Raw genomic sequence first — 26,557 nt, forward strand, 5'->3', positions numbered from 1 at the left:
GATGCAGTATTGTTGATCTCTCTAAATTCTAGGCCAGCCTGGTCTACATAGTGAGACTCTGTCACAGAAAAAGAAAACATTAAAGGGGTTGATTTAATTTTTAATCATCTGGTTAGTTCTGTTTAAGATGGAAACATATTTTCCTTTGTGTGATTTTTAAAAAAGTTATTATTGAACTAGCTTTTATTCTCACATTTTCCCTCCAAAAGTACATGAAAATTAACCCAATTGTAATCTTATAAATAAAATTATGTCTATGGCTGGTGATAAACTATCTTTAAAAATACAGCTAACTCGTGTACTCTCCCAAAGAACTAGCTGAAAGGTTGAATATCAAAACTTGCTTTGTAAGTGTCAGAGATAAATATGTTTTGTGCAAGGAGTGTTTTCAGCATTTGAAATATTCTTAGAATGGTCTCCCACCGATAAGAGAAGTGCTGACAAGATAGTCGTGGAGCAGGAGCCAGGACAGAAGGAACAGGAAACATTAGCCTTACTGTTCTCTTGTTTTGAAAAGCACGGATTCTTGTTAGAAAGAAATCTAGATCCCTAAAATGAGTCTAACACTGACGTTGTGTACCTTTGCTGTTTTATAACTTGATTTCTGAGTTCAATTGATGATTAGATATTTTAAAATTTAAATAATTAAAAATGTGTCAAAATTAGATAATTAAAAATCCACTGGAAAACAGTTTATATTCTCTTTGTGTGTGTATGTGTGTGTGAATGTGTGTGTGCGCGCACGTGCACATGTATGTTCGAGTGGGTATGTATGGGGAGCATGCATACACATGTATTACATGCCTGTGGAAGCTAACAGTAAACCTTGCATGCTATTTCTTGTGCGCTATCCATTTTATTTTATTAAGATAGGGTCTCTCATTGGCCTAGAGCTTCCACCACTGAGGCTATATCTGGTTAGCCAGCAAACCCTAGGAGTACACCTGTCTCTGTTTCCCTAGTGCTGGGATTCTAAGTAGGGTTCTCAGAATGGAACTGGGGTCTTTATGCTGCGTGCCAAGCATTTTACCAGCTGAGCTATGGGATCTCTTATCTTCTTAAAGTGAATATTAAGATTAATATTTTAAGATCGTGTCCCATATTTACTTAAAACACATCAATTTCATGTTACAACAATAAAACCATATGTAATTAATAACTATACTAATTCATAAAAATACTACTAACTGACAGCTACTTATCTGAGGTTTTCAGGAGCATGGAAAGATGCCAATCAAGACTGTCAGTCGCATAAATAACATTGGATGAAAAAGCAGAATATATTAGAAATACATACCCTTATAGGAGAGTCCAGAAAGGGAACTAACTTATCATATTACTTAACACCCTGAGTTCTTGGAGAAAGCTAGAGAAACATGTATGAAACCACAGACTAAAAATCTTAACCCCAGGAGTAGGAAATACACTGGAAACTTTAATAAGTGCAGACAAGGGGACACCTGGATAGCCATGTAATTAAGAACCTCAGCATGAGGCATGAAAGAGATGAGAAATTATTCCCAGATTTAATTGTGAAGTCTGACCATCAAAATGCAAAAGACATTCTATCTTGATTTTGAAATGTGGATTTGAATATAGAATACAAAATCAGGACAAAACCAGACAACACATTCCAGCTAAATCCTCAAAGTATAGTTGACAAAACAAAAAGCTAAATTGAAGAGAGGTACCTCTTCAGACACTGTTGGAATTTTCAGTGTAGTCACGGTGCCCAGAACACTAAGAATGATTAACATAATGAAGGAAAGATCTAAGTTAAAATTACTGGCATTCATCAATACAGTAGAACATTAGAGGAACTATGAGTTTATGTCACTGGTGCTTTGGGTGTGCAAGAAGGCACTCAGTAAAGGTGCTCAGCCTCGGTAAAGGTGTTGAGAAGCCTCAGAAGACACTGGCTCAGCTGTAGTGGGCTAGATTCCAGCAGATTAGAAAATACAACAAACAAGAGAAAAACTCTATGGTTGGCTAAGCATAGCTCTGGGATGAATGTTCTGCAGGTTAATCTAGACAACCAGTGCCTTATTCTAGCACTTTCTACAATTCACACAATTAGGTTTCTATTCAGAAATAGAAGGCATTCTCCCTACCTATCTGAAACAGCTGTTAGTTGATTTACTTATTAAGTGTCTAAAGGAACAACATAAATCAGACCTTCCTTCGCAGACCCTGTAATGAACTGCACATTTTTATATTGCCACTAGAAAAATAAATAAAAAATAAAAATAATGACTCGACTTCTCCAAAATAGGTTACAATTATTCAGAAACATTTTTTTTTCTGTGTGGATTGTAAGCTCCTTGAAGACAGGCCACTGTTCATTTCTCAGTCTGTTTTCCTTAGCATCCAAAGACAGTGCAGCTAGAACTTGCTAAGAAAGAAATTAATACCAGGCTTTTCCCAGATTCTTCTCAGAATTGACCCAACAAGTTTTAATGAGGAAATAAAAGTAATCTTCTCTCTGTGACCCTATTATATAATAAAACACAAAGCAGAAAGTGGCTTTTAGCAGTGAAAACAGCCATCTATGTATACTGCCTTAGAAACCAGGAAGTTTTAGCTTGGTGGCATTAGGGCAAATGGAAGAAGGCAGGGCTGCGGAGGGTGGGTAAGTGTATTCTGCTCACATAGCATACCAGAGAATGCTGTGACTACCACCCAGCTGTCCCCTTGGACAACAACTGTGTACCACATCATCCTCGAATAACAGACACACTGGCACTGTTGATAAGACAGTCGTGCATTTACAACAACACCTTAAATTCCATTTTCAAGGAGAAGTACATTGGATAATCAGATGAGGTAATAAAACACACTGACCTGGATCTGTTGCTGCAGGAGATTAATCTTGTGCTGCTGCTGGAGAAGTTGCTGCTGTTGTCTTGCGATCTATCAGAAATAAAGTTACATTAGGTTAAAATGAAATGCTTTGCACCTTTGCCATTACCTCTGCATCTCTCCTACTACTGCACAAATGCTTTACTGCTCCTCCGTATGAAAGACTCCCTTTGGATGGAGGCAGTGGGACTAGAGAGGAAAGGAGAAGATTCTGAGCCAATGGGGTGCTCCTACTTTATCCAGAGGTGCAAACTACAGTCTTGTGCTCTAACTGAGAGCAAGCTTCTCAGTTTACATTGACTGGTTGGAAACCACAGAACTTTGGAAACTAGATCCTTCCAGAATAAAACAGGAGAATCCTGACCACTTTTGTCCAGAGGTTAGCCTGGCTGGGAAAAGTAAAATCTGCAACAAAGGGCTTCCTAATGTGCCACCGGTCTATTTATGTCATTTGACCTTGGCACACTAACAAATATTCTCAGAGGGACATAAAAACATAGTTAACAATAAAAAATAGCTGTTTGGATGGCATTCTTGACCTACAAAGCATTTTTAGGACAGCGATGCACTTGTTCTATAGTACAGGATTTGCATACAGGTATTGTAGTTCCTCGCTTTACACAGCAACCAAACTCAGCATCTGGAAAAATTATCTGGTCTATATAAAGAAATACTAGTCATGAAATCCAAACTCTACTGGAGATCACATCTGCCCCTTAGGAGGGCAAAGATTTTCATAAGAAGGCAGAGCTTGCTGCCTAACTAACCAGGAGTCAGAGTTCAGATGCTCCCTGTCTGCCCACTCACTGCCCACCTCACAACTGACCATAGCCTTAGGCTCTGAAAAGGATTCTTCCAGAGCATGAACTGTGAAACAAGGAGACATGGAGAGCCCAAGAGCATCGCACCCAGGAGGACACAATTCCACAGTGCTTTGTGATTAACAGTCCCTCCTTCTACCTATTTCCAAAAGCCAGGATTCTAGGAAAAGCTGTGTTGGGTGTGAAAATAAGTGTGGATGGCTCCAATCCCCACCTGTGTACATCTTCCTGTCACCCTCCCTCACCTAGAGCCAGGGAGATACCCAAGCATGTCATCCAGCGTATGACAACACAGAGGGAGATTTCCTGACGCTGCTCCATGGTATCTGATGACAGCTGGCTCAAACTGGACATATAATGCTAGGGCCTCTAAGTGACTCCAGTTTGAGGACTGGGATTTCTCTTCCCTCGAGCTTACAGTCCAACGAAAACAGTATTTAACTAGGTTAGGATGGGCTTGCTAACACTCACATCACAAATGGACCACTCACTCTGTAGCTCTAGGTATGGACACTGGAACCCTTGAATATTTATTTCCTCTTAGCAAGCTGGTAAAACACCACCAGGCATCTAATATTGATGGTCCCTCGTAAATGATAAAGTGCTGCCTAGAAATGCATCGGAAACACCACAGCGCAATTACCATCACCCACTCTACACACATGGGTTTGACACAGTGAAGTATGGTACATAAGCACCATGTGGCTCAAACTCTGAATTTTATTTGCCAATCGGTTGAGCTACATGCTCGCTTCATTGAGCATGACAACCTAGTTTTAAGTGTCATTTAATTTTCATTTTGAAATATAATTACAAAGTGTTCACTGTAAGATATCACTCGTCTGCAAATGTGTCAAGATTAATTTGTGCTAGCTTATTCACAAGTGTCAATAGTTAATTACTGTGTCATCTCTGGATGGCTAAATGACATTCTAACTTCTGATTTTTTACAGTGTTCCTTTATGTTATTTTCCATTAGGGGCTGAGTCCATATTCCTACATGTGGGCAAATACTCAAGCATATAAAATACCAGACGTCACAACTCATTAAAATCAACAGAGCATATACTGCTCTATATATCCCTGTAAAATACATTTAACTGAAAAGATAATTCCAGTAATAATGTCAGATTTCTAAAAACTGCACATTAATTTGGGACTGTCTGATCTAGGGCATGAAAGACTATGCTATAGGATCATTGTTATATTAATGCACTCTGGGAGACAAGAAAATCATTTGTAAAAGTAGTTCATTTTCTAAAAGACATACATTTAAACTCTGATCCTTTTTCTTTATACTCATTTCTGAGTCAATCAAGTCCTTTAAGGAGCCATGAACTAATTTGCTTTCAGTGACTTATCTGCACTCTAGAAAGTGACTAACTCACAACCCAAACCAATACGACCTTCATGGATGAGGGACAGAGTAGTCATAATTACCTTGGAAAGCAAGCATAAGCCAGACAGGGATATCTGGCAGGAATGAGCTGTATGGGGCAGGGGAGGAACCACTGGGCAAGTGAGCTAAAAAGTCCCAACCAACGTTTCTCTAGAAGATAATCCCTTCTTTTCTAGAGAGGAAAGTGAGGCCCGGAGGGAACCTGCAGCAGCACTGGTATTAGCTGGGCACCTCTATAGATTACTATAGCTAAGCAATTCAAGTCACACACTTTCCAAAAGTCATGTCTGCTTAGCTAGGATGTTCCCTTAGCTAGGATGCATTTTTTTTGCCCTCAGTTTTCTTAAAGACTTGATTTCTAGAAGTCTCCCTCCTCCCTTCTTTCTTTTCCTTTTCTTCTTTTGAATTTTCCTGGTTTTATATTCTGAAGAAAGCCTACAACAAACAGACCAATCAGTGTGATTGCTCTGCGAGTTTGGCGCCCACCCCACCTCATCTCCAGCTCCCTGGCTCCTTTCGCCAGCCTCACCTGTTCTTGTTGTTGGCGAGCAAGGTCCATTTGCTGCCGCTGTTTCTCGATCTGTGAGGCTGCCAGCTTTTTCTGTTCATCGTGCGCTGCCAGGAGCTGCTCCCGCAAGCTGATGAGCTGGGTGATCATGGTGGAGAGCTGGCGTTCCTTCTCTGCTAGGCTCTCAGGAGTACCTAAGTGAAAAAGAGAAGAATCTCACAAGCTTGAGGAATGTCTGAAGGAATCAGGGAAAGAAGAGCAGAGTTTAGAAAAAGAACCGCTTAGACAAGGGTCTGGGACAGTAACTATGAGTCACTGTGAGCGCATGTGTACTGTGATGTAGTTAGTGTTTTCCATGCTTAGAACCGTATTGTCACCTAGACTCTCCTTCCCCCTCTAAAACCAAAACCAAAGCAGAACATTCTACCCATCTACTCCTTCTTATGAAACACCCATCTTTTGAGCAAACCAAGAAATCTGAGGTTCTATAGGTACTTAATGGTGACTGTGAGGGAGAGAGATTTTCTTCAGTGGTGTAGCTACAAATAAGGAGCCCCAACTCCTGAAAATGACCCTTTACCCATGTTCTGGAAGTAGCCCTAGCTAAACTCATTGGGTTACCAAAAAGTAATCAAACAAAGACAAATTTGAAAAATAGAAACAAACAACAACAAAAGACAAGAAAATACAGGTATGGGGGGAGACTAGTTGAGAAGGGGAAGGACATGAACTCCAGTGGAAGGGGACAGCAGAGTGTAATGAGAGGAGAGTATCAACAAAATACACTACACACATGTATGAAAATGGTGTGACAACCACCCTACTATGTGTAACTAACATGTGCTAACAAAAACGTTAAAAAAGAAAGCAAAGTTCTATAATTATGCCTAAAGTTCAAAACTTTAATATTTTAATGTTCTATAACTTTCCTCTCCTCAACGACTCAGTTTCAATAGCGAGGAAGGATACAGCAGATGCTTACTAAACAGCATCTAAGGAGCTTCCTCGTCACTGTCCTCCAAGGCTTTCTATTGTCAAACGGTCTGAAGATCAGAGGTAAGGGTCACTCTCTTGGGCACAGAATAAGTTTTCAAGAGAATAAAAACTGCTTTAGGTAAGAGAGTATTGAGGTTTTGTTGTTTGTTTGTTTGGTTTGGTAGGGTTTGTTTTTTACTAGGGATCAAGCTAAGGTTTCCACATTAGTCCTCAAAGGCAAAAATGTTGCTTGGGGGCCCCCTCACCCTTTTGCCATTTGTCACTCGTCGAAGGAAGAAAACAAGCTCAGAGGCTGGAAAGGTTATGCATAAGGATGTGCAGTTTAATGAACGCAAAGATGCTGAGCACTTACGGTATGCGTTAATGGCACTGCACAGTCTTTTATGGACAAATTGCACAGCTCTCCTAAGTAAGGGGGACAGGATCCTTTTGTGAATCTAAATTAGAGCATTTTACCGCAGCGTAGGATAAGGATCGCAGCCACTGTGTTGGAGCCTCACCGGTTTCATTATAAAGAGGAGACCTTTGCTTTGAAAGCTTTTCAGGAAGACGCCAGCAGCTGTCAAAGGGGATGAAGAGTGCTGATTTTTGTGAATGTGGAAGGGGAGACTTTCAGCCCTGTGAAGCCCTACCCATGCCTACTAAGAAAGCACCAGAACAACTGAAGAAGCTAAAACTATCTTAATTATGTATGTCTCTACTTTCCAAGTGGCTCCCAAGAAGAAGGTGTCTTCAGAGAACACTGGCGAGCCCTTGTTTGCATGTGATTCCTTCAGGGGAGACAGACGGCTGCAGAAGAGCAACCTAGTTAGAAACATCTTTGGATTTTTTTTAATACCAACTCATATTCTTAATAAAGAAGACCGCCCTGTGTCCCTGCAAGGAGGACTGATCTGAAAGAGTATCTATAATCAAAATTAAAAGACAAGAATGAGATACAAAAAAGGAGAGACACTGATTATGGAAATACACAGCGAATCAGGAATGGCACTTGGAAATCATTAAAGAAGGAGAGCGGATTTTTATTTCATCAGTAGAATTTTAGGTTTGGTTTAAAAAAGAAGTTCTTAACCCAGAAATATTAAATAAGAAACCTATAAATGTAGGTTGCCAAAGGAGACCAAACAGTATCTTTAAAAACACAAAAAGACCCACTTATGTTTTCATCACTATGCCCAGAAATGAGAAGATACAGGAAAACTAACCAACTCATTTATTTCCTGATTTCATTTGTTTTCAATCCAGTTCACACCTTCTGGATGGGAGCAATGTGTCAGGTGCTATGGCAAATAATCACCATCTGAATGTAAACTACAACGAACAAACTGCAAGCAAACCAAGTATTTAAAGGGAGCTTGACCCAAGTTTGGATCTAAGTTCAAGGAAGGAACCATAGAAAAGTGATGATTTCAAAAAGAAGAACAAGAACTAACTAGGTAAAGAGGGGTAATGGCTTTTGATCAAAGAACTTTGAAAAAAGATGAAACATTGCCATTGGAAGGGAACTACAGCTAAAGGGCCATGAGTAGTGGGTGATCAAGAGCTTTCCAGAAGGAAAAAAGACAATATAGGCCAGGCTATGCCTGTGTACACTGGGAGTATATGGGCTTTGATGTGTTTCAGAGATTAAATAAAGGTGATTAAATATGAACAAGGAAAATAAAGGAAAGGAGGGTACCAGATGCGACTAAAGAGGCAGGAAAATGTCACTCTATCCAGTTCATATAGAGCATGTTTGTTGAGTTTTCTCTCTACTCTAAGAATAATGCAACATCACTAACATTTTAAGCATGGGTAGCTCTGACTGTGGTGTGGAGAAAAGGCTGAAAATTTCAGAAATCCATGGAGAGTATGCATGCCTTATTACCTATGCATTGTGTCCTATCTTTAATCCACTAATTTCCTTCTTAGACATGACTACATGAGGTGAGTTCAGAGGCTTGCTGAAAGCAAGGACAGCTGTCCTACACTGTTCTTAGTTAATAAAGCACCAAAGACACTTTATTAAACTTTTGGGCAAGGACCAAAGGCACACAACTTGGATTTATGGTTATATTTCTCAGTGAAGATGAGATTTTACTTTCTCCAGTTTTAAAGCCCTTTCAATAGTCTTTCATTTATTTCTCTTTTCCTTCCCCTTGGTAAACAGAGAAGCTGAAGATAGTGTGTAAATGACAACTTGTGTTCAAGGTGAGGCCAACAGTGCTATCTATAAACGCTTAGGTGACTCTGTTATGTAGACCTAAGTTTACAGAATAGTAACATTTAACTGAATCATTTTACAGAGTATGAAGACAATGAAACTGCTTGTAAACATTAAAGGTGACCTTAAAACTCTGTTATTAGACTTAGCCAGGTGTTTAAGGAAAATAAAAAGAGACAGTAATGCTTATAATTTAAGGATTTAGGTACTCATATAATACTATCACTATTTTTTAACTTAAGTAAAATTTATCTAATAGATTGATAGATGATTAATAATTTATAGATGATTGATATAGATGATAGAAAAGGTATATTATTTATAGATAGAAAGATAGATAGAAAGATAGATAGATAGATAGATAGATAGATAGATAGATAGATAGATAGATAGATGGATGGATGATTTGTACACAGAGGAATTTGGTAGATAATAAATGATACATAGATAGAAATAGATGACAGGTAATAGCTAGATGATAAATGATAGCTAAATAGATATAAATGATGTGTGATGGGTGATAGATGACAAGTAGAAAAATAGATGTTTATATAGCTATAAGCCGCAACAAATAGCCCTGGGTGAAATGTACCAGTATAGCAAATCTAAAATTCCTTGAGAATGAGAAATCCTATGTATTGCCATGTAGCTAGCCCTTGAGTTCAGATCAGGGAGCAATACATTCAAACAACACAATAGCTTATGTTCTCTAAATGCATAGGTGTTGCAGGGAGGAGTGACTTTTATGTTCCATACTCATTGTATAAGTTTGGCACAATTAATTTAAAGATCAGTATTTGAACCTATGCTAATAGGTAGTTCTGTTTAAATTGATGAAGTGTTTATCTACCTTGCTGTAATAGAAATAATAAGAGGTGTGAATCATAGTGACCAAACCAACCTGAGAATACAATTTATTTCATTCCCAAACACATTTAGTTGTTTTACTATTACAGAGAAGCTAGAGTGGCCAAAGTGGGAGAAGAGGCAGTCAGTGAAGGATATGGGACTCCTAAACACAGTCAGGGCATGTTAAGGTAGGCGAAAGACTATAGGACACTTCTTCAATTAACTTAAGGAGATGAGGAAAAATTTTACCCTAAATCATGTTTTATGACTTGACAAAATCAATTTGATAGATAGATATAAAGAGATAGAAAGATAGATAAATAGATAGATAGATAGAAAGATAGATAGATAGATAGATGATAGATAGAGAGAGAGAGAGAGAGATGATAGATAGATAGATAGATAGATAGATAGATAGATAGATAGATAGATAGATAGATAGATGATAGAAGAAAGGAATAAACAGTGGTGCCTAAGGATGCACTGAGAAGGCAGAGGTCATGGGTAGCCTAACGCCATCTGTTTCACATCTTTAGACTATCTTGAAATGACTCTCTCAAATGCATCGCCAGGAAATAGCCTCCTCTGCCTCCCACACAAAGCCAGAGGTGTTTCATAAACCACAAAAAGGGAGCCAGCGAGAAAGCTTCTGTACATAGCTTTTCTCCAAGTCAGTGTGCCTGCTTTCATTGTATGTCACACACAGGGTGTGCCTGACACTCCACTGTAAACTGTATCTATTTTCCGACTGCAGAGGCAGAGCCGCGTGAGCCGCAGGACGATTTTTCCTTTCTTTTTTCTTTCTTCCCTTTTTTCTTCCATGGGGTCATCTTTATCCCCAAACCACATCTGTCTTGAGTTTCTCTCAGATTAGTAAGGTGGATCAGGGCTCCCCAGGGCCTGCTCTAGCTGAAGTATTTTAATTTGACTAAACACCTGATTTATTTTATCTCTCCGATGAGAAAGGCAGTTTGTCTTAATAGAGCCTGTCAGCCCACAGCCCCATCCACAGCAATTTACAGGCAGCCGGGGACGCGGCAAGAGAAGAGTGCTGCGATTCTGTATTTTACCCTCCTCTGGAAAGCACCTAAAAGCAGCTATTCACTGCTACTGCATGTGGTATTTTAGAAATGAATTAGCTTTTTATTCAAGTAACTACACTTGTTGTGAATAGCTTATCTGTAAAATTGCTACATTCACTACTGATTTTATTAACCTTTGGCTCCATCACAAAATGATCTTCAGTTAGGAAAGACCTTTAAAATTGACACATTTTTTTTCTGAGGGGCCTTTATTCCAATGACTTTAGATTTGCTGAATTTGATCCACTGAATTCTTTACCAGTTGTAGTTAAAATTTTGAGTCTCAATAGGAAGTCAATAGTGTGTAAATAAGGAAACACTTTCCAAAATGTAAATATGGTGGCAATTTCCCTTGTCAAAAGTTTTCAAATACCATCTTTTATTATAACAGTTTCAGAAGTAGCCCTCTTAGCCTTTTTTGGTCAGAATCTGGACAACCTGGAAAAATTAACTAAAATAGGTAATTTAATTTTTAACTTTTATAAGTCTGTCTTCAGGCACAATACCAAAGGAAAAAAACCACAAAATATGTAAGAATTTACATGAAACAGATAATTTCTTTCTTGGTATAAGATAAAAGATTAAAATAGAAATTTTAATTAAAATGGAAATCAATAGTCATATTTAACACACACACACATATAGTTCATAAAAGTTAGCACCATAATCTGCTAGCTAATTTTGCCTATATGAAACTCATGTAATTAAAATTGGAAGCACTAGAAAAATGCAGGGCATTGGAAGTATAAGGAGAGCTCCACTTTGTATGTGGGCTTGCCTCACTTCTTTTCAAATAATCCCATGCCTGTAACTTCTAGAGCACAGGGATTTTCATAGATCATCCTCTCAATACATGTTCTCTCGAAGCAGATGTCCTGAGAGCTAAATTTTTGTAGGAAGAAAATAAAGAAATGTGCATAGCAGCAAAGAGACAGAAAGAGAAAGAGATACTTAAAGAGAAAGGAGGAGGGAGGGCACAGGGATGAAGGGAGAAAAGGTGGGGAAAAGGTCAAAGGGGTGGGAAGAGAGGGAGAAAGACGGAGAGAGAAAAGAGAGTACAGCTAAATTAAATTCTGTGCATTTCCTTGTATGCTGTTTATTTCTAATTAAATGAGGGACTGTGTTGTCAAAGCAAAATTGACCAAGCCAAATCAAACCAAGTAGCAGTATCTGAAGCATGTTCAAGGGGCTTCAACATGTAACAGCACCTAACCAGCCTGAGTTACTTTAACAGAACTGATAGAACGCCACAGTGAAATTACAAGAATCCACAGCTAAAAATGCCTGTGCTTGGACTGATGGAGAGGGTGGGCAGAGACACTGGATTAGGGTCCCATAAGGATAGACTTTTCCACATCAGTCCTAAAGAGATTAAAGCACTTAACAGTAATTCCAAAGTGACATCAATCCAGGATTTCAGCCAATAATCCAGAAATATTTTTAAATTAAGTTGAAAAGAAAAGCTTTTACAAATCAACTCCTTGGGCAGATCTAATTGTTTTTAAATGGACATTGTTCAAGAGGAAAGCTAAAAACACAATGCCAGTCACAGAAGAAAGCCACATTTGATCTTTTCTGCCCTCAGATAACCTGGTCAAACTGTTGCTTCTCCCACTGCAGCCCTACACACATCAGATGGGCTGTGATGTTGCTACTTCACAAGCCCAGTACATCATTTAGCCCTGGCCTTTCTTGATGGAATCTTCTTCTAAATGTCACAAAATAGGGCATCAAAAAGTCAACAAAAAAATAAACAGGGTGAGCCGAGGAGACCTGCAACACACCAGAAGGTTCCTTGATAAAAGTTACTTTGTGGTGACTGCCTGAGAAAGGAACCCCTGTCCCAGGGTACCAGCAGATAATTGAGTCCTGAATTCAACAGCAATTTTAAAAGCTTTCTACTCTAAGGGCCCCAGAGCATCATAAAGATAAAGGATTTCAGAAAAGAAAAAACTCACAAAGCCTTCTATTATCTTATCAGGCTTTGGTTACAACAGCTGAACCAATAGGAGAAAATCCTGAATGACTTTTTTCAAGACAGCAGAACACTGGAATTGCTTTGTTTCTCCTCAGTCAGCTATTGTCATGGCTCCCATATGCTCCCATCCACTCCTCAGTAAATATAAAGTTCAATAAATGCCGTAGTTGTGCTCTTAGGAAGGACTTCACGGGTGACACGCAGGAAGCTGGCCTCATGGATTGAGACAGAGGCATTTCTTTCTTTCTTCTTTCTTTCTTTCTTTTTTCCTTTCTTTCTTTCTTTCTTTTTCTTTTTTATTAAATATATAAGAATTTCCTTTTCAAAATGTAAATAAATCTTATTGAAAATGTCTTTCAAATCTGTTAAACAGGAGACAAGAGGACCCTGGTCCTCTCTAAACGAAGACCAGTCTGCTGTCTATGCCAGGCACACTCACCTCTCCTTAGCGTCCCTTCTTCCTGGCTGTAAAAGGAAGTGGGTTTCCTGGATCAACTGAGGTCTATTCATGTTGCAGATCCTAACTGAGCAAGAACAATCTGTGGAACTCTGCCATCTGGGCTCCCGACCTCACAGCTGGGCATAAGCCCATTGTGCTTTATTATCCGACCATTTTGGGGTCCAGAAATGAAGGCATCCTGACACATCTCATCTTCAGCAGGAGACAGGCTGCCATGACAGTACTGCTAGGTGTTTGTGATGGGCAATAGCTATGTCTCCATAACACATACATAAAAAATTATAACTGCCTTTCAGAAACATCGAAGTCTCTGCTCCTTTATGGAGAACAATGGCACGTTTTGTTTCAATAATCAAGTGCTGCAGACTTGACTTCTTTGTACAGTCCATCACATCTAGAGGCTGGGAAGCAGGGAGCAAGACAGACAAACAGACCTTACTAAGGGTGCTTTGTCTAACATCCCTTATGTGTTACATTACGAAGTCTGCGCTCTTAACATGGCATTGCTGTGTTTAGTTCACAGGTGAACAGCTAGACCATAGCTAGATGAATAGCTAAGTAACTTGACCAACTCACAAAGCAGTTGACTGAATCTGAATCCACATATGTCCAGAGTCAAGGTTACCATCCCTCACTCAGGCTGAGATATAATCAGGCACTGTGCAGAAGTAAGAAACAATGTTGTTTGGACCCACCAAGCATTTTTAATGCCAGGTAAGTGTTAGAAACAGACAACTGATATGTTTTATATTTTTTATCTTTTTAAAGAATTTTTAAAGATATTTTTAAAGAATATCTAAAGAAATTTTAAGATATATATGTATATATATATCTGTGTGTGTGTGTGTGTGTTTGTGTGTACATATGAGTACAAAGAACCTTGCCCCCGGAGCTAGAGTTACAAGCAATTGTGAGTCACCCAACAAGGATGCTGGGAACTAAACTTGGGTCCTTCACAAGAGCAGTATATTTTAACCACTGAGCTGTTTCTCTGGTCTCAAGAAAAAAAATACAGTTTCTCTTTAAAGTTTTATTGCAAAATAAGTTTAAAAGCTGGACTAGGAACTCAAATAGCTAAAGAGGTCAGCAAATTGGACTTTGATGGGTTATGGATGTGAAAAGAGATCTTGACATTGAGTGGCAGGTCTAGAGTTTTTCAAGAATCAAGCAGCCTGGCTCATAGGGAAGACCCTCTATGTACTTATTTCCTAAGCCTACTCTCCTCTCCCCAAACAACATATGGCCTCCTGGTTCCAAGCCCAGACACAATGATTATGCAGGCCACGGCATTCTCCGACATTCTCTAACATTCCAGATACAATATTTACAACACCCATGAAAATCTGAGAACTTCTCAAATATTTGCATGTGTCAAGTGTCAAGTGGGCTGCTGCCCTGGATGCAGTGCATCTGCAGACTGAGGTAAGTGCTGGCCAAGTGGAAGTTACATGGGGAAACCTGGCACCTATGTACCACTAAGGTTGGAACAATTTCTGTCAGCATAAACACACACACACACACACACACACACACACACACACACAATATGCTCATTTCCCAGGTGATTTTGCAATTTGTCTAATGTAAGTCAGGACAGCTCCTGACCGAGCCCAACTCACTTGTCACACAGTAGTCCAGTTTAGATTTCCACAGCGACTGTTTAGTGCTAAGCGTTTTATGAACATAGTCTCCCGGACAGTTTTTGGTAGAGGCCTTTTATTTTTATTTTAGTTTATGTTTTGTTTACCTGATTCATAAACATATATGTCAATTGTATAATTATTGTATATTGCATGCATATGAAAAAGAAAACCCGTGTTCTTATGTAACCATACATATGTGCTTGGTAGCTTCCAGAATTTCATGGCTGAGCACCTAGCTAGGTAACTGGCCATGTGTGCATCCTGCCCATTGTGAACTCAGATGACGAGTCTGGAAAGGCTCAGATGGTTGTGAGACTTTGCTTTCTGTTCCATTGTTATTCACAGTTAGGCACAGATGGACAAGTGCATATGTTCTTTTCATTCTCAGCTGTAACTGATACGGACTTCTGGTTAAAGCAGTGTTGTCAAATTTAACTCACCATAGTTTTATGGAGATGCACTATGTTGAGAGTAATGCTTTGGAGTGTTCTAGTAGATTTCTTTCATAGTTCACAATAGTTAGAATAAAGGAATTAATGAAGGTCAGAGTTAGAGAAAAAGACAATTAAACCTGGATCTAGAAGTGATCAGGGGTTTCCTATCACAGGATGGTGTTGAACATGCTAAACTACAATACGAGAAAAATATCCATAATATTTTCTGGCCTTTTCTTATAAAAATTAAATTAAAGGTTGATGTACATTTGTTTAACTTATAAATAATAATTTCTTTATACTCTCATAATAAGACATCCATCAGTACACAGAAAGTTCAATTCAAGGTTTTCAATGGATCATTTTATATGACTGTAGATTCCAATGAGAACAGAAATAATTTCATAAATTCTAACTTTAAAATATTTCTGGTTTTACAACTGTTCTCTCAAATAAAAGTAAAAGATTTTAAATAATGTTTTAACATAATAGCAAAATCTGAGTGTGCAATACAGAAGCAAGATAGAACTATTTGAAACTCACAATAAATAGAAAAATAAATAGAACACCACAACGGATATGATGGGAGAGAAAGACAACTCAGAAGTGATGGGGTCACAGTTTGAAGAGATGAACAGCAGTTAAGACTATTTAAAGACGTTGAATTTAAATGTAAAACTTTTCTAAAGGTGGCAATTTGAAAACGCATAAACTTCAAGCACAACCATAGATGATCACAGACAGATCTTCTTGATTCCAGGCCCAGGTTTAATACCTGCTCTATTGATTATAGTGCCACACAAATTGATCAGGAAGATCATTACCATGGACAAGTGAACAGCTAACATGTATTTTTCCATCTGAACGCCAGCTCTTCAGTGGCAATGGCTACATCACCAGCATCACTGAGAAAAAGTGCAGACGTGATGCTGACTAGCACTTCTCGGCTCAGTAAAGTTGAAATTACCTAATAAACAATCCTAAATCAGGAGTTCTCAACAGTTGGAGGTGGGCAGCTGCAGTGGTTCACAACCCAGATGGACGACTCTGAATCCCAGGAATCCTTGTGATGTATATGACTTTCTTCCAGTTTGGGGACCACTCTAACCAAATGAACCTACTGGCCATTTCCATCACTATGTATGTAGCAACAAAATGAAAAAGGAGAGAGGTAATTTAAGTAAGTTAAATATTAAAGAAGTTCAGGCTTAGGTTAAGAAAAGTTTTCAAGCACTTATGGTGATCCCAATCCCTACTGTGTGCTGGGGCTGGTCATATTTTTATCTGTATTTCAACAAACTTGGGAAAGTGAGAATGAGAAAGGTTAAAACCATGTCCAAGGTCACATGGCTTGTAACTGGGTGAGGCATGACTCTAGGCCAGTTGGTCTGATCGCCAAGTCTCTATCCAGCAAATCACAGGAAACCACAGATAAAATCCAGTTACTAGATACTTTATACATAGTTCTCAAGAAGTACTTCTGGGTTTTTAAATTTTAAATACTTTATTGGTAGATACAATATTAATAATAGGTAAGGTACACATAGGGAAATTATAATTTAATATTAAGATCTTATAAACATAAATGCAGGGGACTGAATGCACATGAACTAATTTGAAAATACTCCAGAAAATGTTACAACTAGAAATTTAATTTCAAACTGAAAAGTTTTGTCAAATAATTCTATAAATTTAAACTGTAAGTTAGAAAAATGAATTAAGTGGAGGACTGTATGAATTACACAACCTAGGCATTTAAGGGCACATTTTAAAGATGTTTATATTACTGAAGAAACCACTTCTAAAAATCACTTCTTTCAATAACATTGGCTTATGTACCAATACCCACAGCTAGATTCTTAATTGCTCAGGGGAAAAAAAAGTCAAAGAAGTTAAAGTTGAATGATAAGCAAAAATCACCAAAACCTTTTTTCAGGAAGCTGGTCTACAAGAGCTAGTCCTGGGACAGGCACCAAAGCTACAGAGAAACCTTGTTTCAAAAAACCAAAAAGAAAATACATGAAAATATATGAGTAAACTAATTCTTATTTTAATTTCAAAAACTGGAGAATGACCTTTATTGTGATCCAGATCTGCGTTTCCCAACATTTTAAAATCAATATATCTATTACTTTATTATACAAACTATAGAAAGTCAATCAGATGAACAAAATTTCCTTGGTTAATGGAAGTATGTAGAGCACAGGAAGAAAACTGGCACATTGAATAAGCTTTTATATGCTATTAGCAACTCCATTTGATAATCCAACTCTGCTAATCAAGAAGAATCCTAATTAATGGAGTATTGGCAGATTGTTTCCAGTTTAAACAATCTCAAGCACTCTTTGACTGTATGAAGACAATGCAATTTTCTATCACACTGACACATACATGGAACATTTGTTTTAATTATCTTTGCATCAAACCAAACATATGGGCAAGCAAAATATCAGCCATGGTTGTGGTCATGTGTAAACATGCAAGCCCATTCATGAGCTAAGTACAAGCAAGTGTGCGGCTGTTGGTCTGAGTTCTGTGTGCGAACGAGAGCACAGGTGAGCCAGCCGACTCCCACTAGCCCCACACCACAACTCCTTCAAGTCAGCTGGACAACTGCTGTAGCTTAGATCCCCCGGGAAAAATCAAGCCAAGATTTTCTTGACACCTCAAGAAATATAAAGCAGAGGTTGTCAGCAAGATGAGGTGATGTAGTCATTTATCTTGCTATTAAAAATCAAAGCCACAATAGCCTACCAGGGTACTCTCTCTTCCAATAAAAGAAAACACAGTAGCCGGGCGGTGGTGGCGCACGCCTTTAATCTCAGCACTCGGGAGGCAGAGGCAGGTGGATCTCTGAGTTCGAGGCCAGCCTGGTCTACAAGAGCTAGTTCCAGGACAGGCTCTAAAACTACAGGGAAACCCTGTCTCGGAAAAACAAAACAAAACAAAACAAAACAAAACAAAACAAACAAACAAACAAAAAAAAAACCCACAGTAAGTAATTTTGAGTATGAAGTGACTTGTTTTAGCCTACTTTCCTGGTGCCTAAATAGGGATCAAATGAGATCACATGGAAACTGTAGCTTGCGATACAGTAAGACAGGAAGGGTGACACTGTTTTAGCTAATTTCTTCATGGAAATCAACCAGACACAATAATAATCCAAGGACTGAAAAAGACTGGGACATGCTTTGAAAACCAGGATATTATCTATAATCACCATTTTGAATTATAGATATCATAAAAATGGTAATGTGTTAAAGCTAAATGTAGTTAATACACAATGCATATATCACAAACATCAAATAATGCCTAATAGTATGTACAATTTTGTCATTTAAAAAAATTATTTTTAATAGTTGATATTGTCATCCCCACCAATTTATCAATAATGGGCCACACAGGGAGAACATATGCCGCACTCAAAGAGCACATAGCCAGACTTTGAACTCTAACACAAAACTATTTGCTTTTCTCATTCAAAGCACACAAGTTGTACAGACACACACACTGATAATATATGCTGAAGAGGCAAGGGCAGCAGGGTCATGAGCTCTAAACACACTGTTCTTTCTTTTTTCCCCATACTTCATGTGAGTATGTAGATTTGCTTATGTGGGGCACATGTGTATGTGTACAAGTGTACACTCATAAGTAGTGTACACCCCATACACAATGTATGGAGGCTTGAGGCTGCTGCCAGGGGCCGTTCTCAATTGCTCTCTACCTCACTCATTGAGGCAGGTATCTCAGACGAATCCAGAGCTAGCCAGTTTGCCTGGGGGATCAACAGCCTCTGCCTTCCAAATATTGGAATCACAAGACGGGAACCACACCGCCGGGCATTTATGTGGGCTCTGGGGATATAAGCTCTAGTCCCCACTCGTGTGCAACGAGCACTTAACCACTGAGACATTTCTCCAGTCCCCAAATATATTCTTTTAGATTGGTATCGGAGAACATTTTCCTCATCTTGAAATTTTTGGAGCTCTCATTAGCATCAAAGCACCATCAGACTGTTTTATGTTTTGGTTTTCTTTTCTGAAGTCCCAGACAGCCCCCATATGTAGCAGCTAGGAGAGCCACCGAAGGAAGCGTGAGTGTGCTGTGTGCATAGTGAGCTTGTGTCTGTGTGCATCTCCACTGCAGTGCAGGCTGTCAGACACCTGAGCATACAGGGCACAGGAACTTTATGCAAAGGAAAGTACTTTCCCCAGCACTCCCTACTGCTCCTCATGCTGGTTTTGTCACCGGATGGGGATGGCTTCTAAAATCAATCTTAGCTATTCAAAACTAATTGCAAAGTCTTTTTTGAAAAGCGTGATTATCCAGTCACAGACTCATAAGATCACTGTTGGAAAGAATCAAGGGATCATTAAACCCCACATTTTATAAGCTAAAAGCAAGAAAGGGAGGGAGGCCTAGCTGTAGCTGATGTCATGTAGTTAATTAGCTCCTGGCAGAGTCAGGAATGGAACCAGGAGTCCTGTGTATCACTGAGAACTGAACCCAGAGCCTGTGCATCCCCGTGAACCCAGACCAAGCTTTTTTCCCAGCCCTTGGAATCAGACACCTTGGTCTCAGAACAGAGTTCTTTCCGCTGTAACATGTTTGTTAAATGAAATAATTCACTTTAATTTCTCATTAGTTGACTTTGCCTAAAGAGGTAACATGGATTCTTTACTTATTTTAGCAGTTTTGAATTTCCAAAGTATACCATACAATCTATCAATGAATTGCCAATCAAATGACCAAAGCAATCATTGGGGTGGGGAGAACATGTCAACAATACCACGGCTTTCCCTCTAGACTCCAGAGCATTAAAGCCAGCATGAAAGTCTTCCCATAATGCTGGTTTGGAGAGGTTAATAATAGTTTGGGTGAAATGAATATAACAAAACCAGAGACCTAAAATATACAAATAAAACTTTTTTTTATAAAATTGCTATTTTTCTTTTTCACTGTATTGACATTTGCTCTGACGGTGCAGAAGCAAGGGCAGGTGAAACTGCTATGACTTTAGCGTGAATTAAGACGCCAGCACTGCCCTCTGCTAGCACGCACTGACGCCTGGGAGCACATACTCACATTTTATCAACAGGTTGACTTCACTTAAAATTTCTTGATAAAGCAGCAAAATAAATTAATTTTTAAAGTTAAATTTGGAGTAAACTTTACAAAATAATGTGCATAACCAAATGAGAAATAAGAACTATTCCTGCTACATGCCAAAATATAGCACATTGTCTTGAGGAAAAGCACTTGTATGATGCTCTGAGACCTGAACTGAGTGCTTTTCCTAGAGAAAATTACATTTGGTGGAGAAAATGAATGGTAGATAAAGTATGGTCATTCAGATTTGCATCTTTGGCAAGGATTTTGAAAGAAAATAAATTAAGTGTGCTTTTGAAAAAAAAGGATTTTAAAAATTAGGGGTCCACAATTCCTGGTCTTTGTGGTTTAGAACAAGCTATTTGTATGTTTTTAGAACATTGGCTTTCCTTTATATGAACTTTGGAATCTCTACCAAGAGGAACTATTGTGAAATCATGCTAGATGTTTTTCTATGTTCAATAAAAATGAGTATGCAGCTCTTCACCTGGGACTAGGAGGAGCTACAGGCGGTTTGCGGCTGTGGAGAGAGGAAGCGTCCATGTCCTCCAGGGCTGAGACCCTGCACAGGTCGTCCAGTCCCAAGGAGTCACCCCGGGCACGCATTCAAGTGAACAACACTATGCAAACCAGTAGGTTGTGTATGTGTGTGTACACAGATGTAAGTAATTTTAAAGAAGAGGCTGCGACTTCAGGAGTGGAATACCTGGGAGGAGTTACAGGGAAGAGAAGGTACTGGAGTGATCTAGATGCAGTGCGTGACTATTCCCCAAAAATATTTTTTAAAGTGAAAGGAGAACCTATAAGTCATACACACTGTTGGTAAGAAGGCAAAATGGCAGCTATCAACTGACAGCTTGCTGAAAAGAAAAGTGGTCTAGATCTGTATCACAAAACAGTACTGGAGACAAAAGATGAACTGCAGTCACAGAAGATGAAGCCAACGAGGCAAAGAGTGTTCAGGACTTAGGAAGAACAACAGGGACAGGCCTGCACTCTGGAGCTAGCTGCAGTGCAAACTGACCCAAAGGACAAAAAGATGGGCCCTGGAATGTAAGGTTATGAGAAGGTCAAAATCCAGCCCAGCAATCCAACAAAAGAGCCGAGACAGGAAGTCCACAGCAACTCCCCTAGCCTCTGCTTCTGCTCTTTGTCTCCCACTGCCTCAACCCAGAATCTAGTCACTGTTGAAGTCCATAATGCTAGCTGGGACTTGCTTTGCAAAACCAGGCTCAGAATTAGGGAAGTGGTGTTGGTAAATCTGGGAGACAAAGTTGGGAGTACCTTTCTATCCATGCTGAATGTAACGTTTCCAGAGGGAAACTGATGCCAGAAAGCTGCCTCTATCCAGCTGAAAAACTCAGAGACAAGGTCTGTGCTGGAGAAAATAATCTGACCTCTAGCTGTCCAGAGTTTGAGACACTGACGAAGGCATAATGATGCTTGCAAACCCAAATGACTCTATTTAAAATACAATCCTTCTATTTTCTTGAAGAAAAATAAATCTAAATCATAATTTGACCAATTCCTCTTTAACATCCTCATAAGTATGAACTAAACTCAGTTGTCACCTGAATGTTGCTGGAGATGGTTGGCTTTTACAGAAAGGCCTACATGCTAGCCACCTTTACATTCCTAACACCTAGCACTTGAGAACTTCTTTATAAGGGTTTGTCATAGAACTGGAGAGGTGGCTTGGTGGGTAAGAATACTTCCTGTACATGCATGAAAACTTGAATTGGGATCCCAGCACCCATGAAAAAGCCCAGGGCATAGCCAGGTTTATGCCCTGTAACCCCTGCACTATCAGAGGCAGAAACAGGGAGAATCATTGAATCCCCAGCCTAGCTCCAGTTTAGTTCCATGCCTTTTCTCAGGGGAAGAAAGTGGAGAGCAATAGAGCAGGGTCACCAACAACTACTCTGGCTTCTACATGTGTACCTACACACACATGTGCACACATACCCTGCACCCCACCACACACACACTGAAAAGAATGTTGACCATACTAGTGGAACTGGTGCAAATATAAAGACTGAAAATGCATGGGAAATTCCAGACTGTCCCTAAAGCTCTGGCAGCAGTGCAGGTCTACTGAGAATTGCTTGCTTCTACAAAAAGAGCCTCCTCAGCCGGGCGGTGGTGGCGCACGCCTTTAATCCCAGCACTCGGGAGGCAGAGGCAGGCGGATCTCTGAGTTCGAGGCCAGCCTGGTCTACAAGAGCTAACAAGAGCTAGTTCCAGGACAGGCTCCAAAAGCTACAAAGAAACCCTGTCTCAAAAAACAACAACAAAAAAAGAGCCTCCTCAACTTACAGTAGACTCGTTCTCACTCTTCCTGTGGCAGGAAGTCAGGGGGAGGACAATAGCCGTGCTTCTAAGGACAGTGTGAGGAGGCTAGGCAACTCTCAAAGCTGCTGTGAAGCAGACAACATGGTGCGGGGGGGGGGGGGGGGCAGGGGAGGAGGGGCAGTGAGAGCCATTTGTAGCTCTGACACTGAGTGGTAACAAATCACATTTATCTGATTGTTTCCTCTGCTCTAGAAGCACAGCCTCCTTCTACTTAAAACAACAACAAACAAGAACTATTTAATGGACTCGATGTATGGTAAATGTTTATCAATCCAACACATTTCATATTGCTGCCATATGAGTTTATACGAAAGTCTACAGGGTTGTTTTATGTTTCCATTTTATATAAATTAGATACTAGAGATGCAATTTTTGCAGTTTTAGTTTAACATTTCCAAACTTGTACGTGTTGGTTTTTGTAGTTCTTTCCCTGTGTCTGTGGTTTGACTGAGATTAAAAGCTGCACTAGAAGAACGTTCTCATGTGTATAAGGAGTTTCTTCGGCACAGAAGTGCACCAGCACAGAAGCCCCTCCTCGGTATTGCTAGGTGTCCAGCAACTGTGCTGACAGCGGCTTGCTGCAAGTACTCGCTCCCTACACTGATTGCTAGTCTGAGATGAAACAGCATCTGTTTGCCACTTTGTCTTTTCCTTTTCTTCAGATAACTCTTTCCATGAAGTGTCTGTTTCATGTTGAACCAGTTTGGATCTAGTGTAGTCCTGGCCTTTGGTAGCCTGAACTAGCTTCATTACTAAACCCCAAATCTAAGCTAAATGACTGCACATGAGCATGAAGAAAGATAGGAAAAGTTCCATGTGTTAAAATGTCTCCATCCAGTGTTATGAAGGAAAGTTGGGAGAGTTTAGGAGATCTAAGAAAAGTGTATATACCTACAAATACAAAAGCTGTCTGTCTCTGAGTTCCATTGACTTTGAAGGGAAACACTGGTACTCTTTGCACTCAATTCCTCATTAATGTTCTCCTTAGAATGTCTAATCTCTTCTCTCCTCCCTTTCACTCTGGATACTTCCACATCTAACATGTACTAAACACACAAAATTAGAAATAGATACAATGAACAATGCATACATTAAAGCCACACTGAAGCTGGAAGCTGTCTAGTTGACACTTTGGTTTTTTAAAACTAAGATGCAAGAAAGGACTTTCCTATCAGTTACTAGTGGAGATAACTTAGAATAGCAAAGTGTGTTACCCCATACACTCACACAGCCTTGTGTCTGGTTACAATCCATTCCAATGAGAATGAAATACATCTTCGTAGTGAAGAAAGAAAACAATATTGTAACAGTGTGTAAGTAGATAAATGCAAATTAGGAACACCAGTTTCAAAACCAGCCTCCCATAATAAAACTCTTCTAACAAAACTGTTTCCAGAAACCTCATTAAATTTGACAGACTATTTCTTGTTGGCACCTTTAAAGCCTATTGTCACAGAGATGACTTGTTAAGGATACTTATACCTACATTTTGATTACTAGATGGTCTTATGACTTTCACATCTTACAACAATAGTGTACAACAGAACTTTCTAGATAGAGGAGATTCTCTGCCTCTTTGCTGGTTAATATGACAGCCACTGAACAGATACAATGATTAAGCACTTAAAATGTGGTGAAGGAACTAAATTTTAATTCTGGTGAGTTTCCATTAACTTGAATTTATTAAATAGTCACATATTGCTCGTAGTCCATATTGGGAAGCAGATCTAGAGCTATCTCGAATCCTTTCCATTTAGCAAAGCCTAAACACTGGTTTCCAACCACACAACGTAAGCAGTCAGAATTGGGAAATCTCACCCCAAGATCAAATACTATCAACAACGAGTAGTTTTTCTCCTTTTAGTGTTGAAATTCTACACATATGCTGCCGTGTAGCCCTGTGTCTTATAGCCTGGATCCCATTTTTACTGCTGTTATCTAACCTATGGCTTCCTGGGTAACTTAGCTTTGTGTTCTGTATTCTGCTGATCTGTGTCCTTGGGCATCTCTGCTTGGTCCTGCAGGATGACTCAGCCGTATTAACCATGAGCCCAGGCTCCCAAACTCTCTTTCTCCATAAGGAGATGCAGCTTCCACTGGAGTGATATTTTATTTGTATTTTAATAAATAAATCTTGCCTGAAGTTCAGAGAGTACAACAGCCACACTGACCAGCTTTACAGATCAGGCAGTGGTGACCCACACCTTTAATCCAAGTAGCCACACTAGTTTGTCATAGAGACCAGGTGGTAGTGGTACATGCCTTTAATCCCATACTAGAGAGACATATAAAACAGGAGGAGACAGCTCTCACACAGTCTCATTCTGAGATTCCTGGAGGCAGGATTACCTATTTGGACTAAGGTAGAAGTAAAAGCCAGTGGCTGGCTCTTTTGCTTTTCTGACCTTCATGTTGAACCCCAATTTCTGTCTCTGGGTTTTTATAAATTGTGCTACATTCCACTTCCAGACCATGACTAGGCATCAAGTCCATGGTTCTAAATTCATGCCTGGTTCTGCTTTCTCATCTCCTCAAAGCTGTAACTCCTTGAATGGAAACTGTTGTACACAATTTGATGACATGATCCTTAAAATAATACTGTTATATTTACTACAACAATCTTCTGTGGCCCTCAAATCCAAAACACTGGTCACTCCGAGAGTGGCAGCAATCCTGTTGTTTGGGTGAGAAAAAAAAGGCTAAAGCTGGCTTCTGATATATCTCCACAGAGAGCAGAAAATGACACTAACAGCACCTGGTGTGACAGGAAGATTTTTGAGCAGAGCCACACAGGGTCGTTGTTGCAGAGAGATGGCAATCTTCTCCAACTGCTTCTCATAGTTTTAACTTAATAATTAACTGGAGTACAATCTGTTATTAAAATTCTATTCATGGTTCATAAGGTTTTGCAGTAAACACAGAAGTGTGCATGCCATTGTGCTAGAAGTATAAAAAGCCCAGAAGCCTCATAAGCAGCCAGTGTCTGCAGCTCATGTTCTACTGTTGTTTAGGTGACATACCCCCACATCCTTCACTGCAGAGCAGCAAATCGGCTAACCCAGAAAACCAGAGTATACTATAGCACAATACCATGCAAAGAGACAGGGCAGGTCTACATTGCAGTTAATAGCAAACTAGAGAAACCAAGGTGCAGTTCCACTAAAGGACAACCAAGGACCTCCAACTTGGAGAATTTAAACTAGCAGAAAAGAGGAGATTTGCACTTATAAGATTATAAATGGAAAAATTAAAGATAGAGGAGAATTGAAATGATGACCAAATTCTCAAAACAAGGGAACGCACAGTTCCTATTATGATGTCATAGCCAGGACAGTAGTAATTGGTACCTTTTGTTTAGCTTGCCCTCTCTGTTCCTCTGTCTGGTTCAAACACTAGCTCAAAAAAGTTGAGAAACTCGTGAAGAAGTATGACCCAGTGGTGTCTTGGTGGCCCAGAAGGGGCCAGAATGCAGCAGCTATAATCCCAGCAGCTCAGAAAGAACAGCAGCTTAGCAGCATAGAGTGCTTGATTCAAACCTTGGCATGGCCACTATTATTATCTTGGTGTCTGGAGAAAATTGCTCTTTATTCCTGAACTCTTCTTCCTCTTCACTAAAAGAAAAGCGATGATGTCCACCCCATAGCCTTAACTTGAGGATTGTTTGAGATAAAAAAACACAAAGCAATGTGACATACAGCATTTGCTTAATAAATATTATTTCTTGTTATTGTCATACTTTCTGCTCTTGGTTTTAAGGAAGTCTTTAAAATAAAAAATTCTTGGGACTGGAGAGATGGCCCAGCAGTTAAGAGTACTTGCTGCATTTGTTGAAGACCGGATCTGATTCCCAGCACCCACCTG

The 26,557-nt window shown here is 39.5% G+C and overlaps 1 protein-coding gene across 10 annotated transcripts in view; it reads right to left on the reverse strand.

The window, feature by feature from the left end:
• Sox6 (SRY-box transcription factor 6) overlaps positions 1-26,557 on the reverse strand; it is a 371,593-nt gene that overhangs the window by 181,284 nt on the left and 163,752 nt on the right. For all 10 annotated transcript variants that reach the window (XM_038332186.1, XM_038332161.1, XM_038332179.1 and 7 more), the window contains 2 exons: positions 5,609-5,781; positions 2,842-2,910 (listed from right to left, as the gene is read on the reverse strand). In XM_038332186.1, coding sequence (XP_038188114.1) covers positions 2,842-2,910; positions 5,609-5,781 — 242 coding nt within the window. The remainder of the gene's footprint in view (positions 1-2,841; positions 2,911-5,608; positions 5,782-26,557) is intronic.

The sequence above is a fragment of the Arvicola amphibius genome, chromosome 1 (genome assembly GCF_903992535.2).
Source record: "Arvicola amphibius chromosome 1, mArvAmp1.2, whole genome shotgun sequence".
Classification (NCBI taxonomy): domain Eukaryota; kingdom Metazoa; phylum Chordata; class Mammalia; order Rodentia; family Cricetidae; genus Arvicola; species Arvicola amphibius.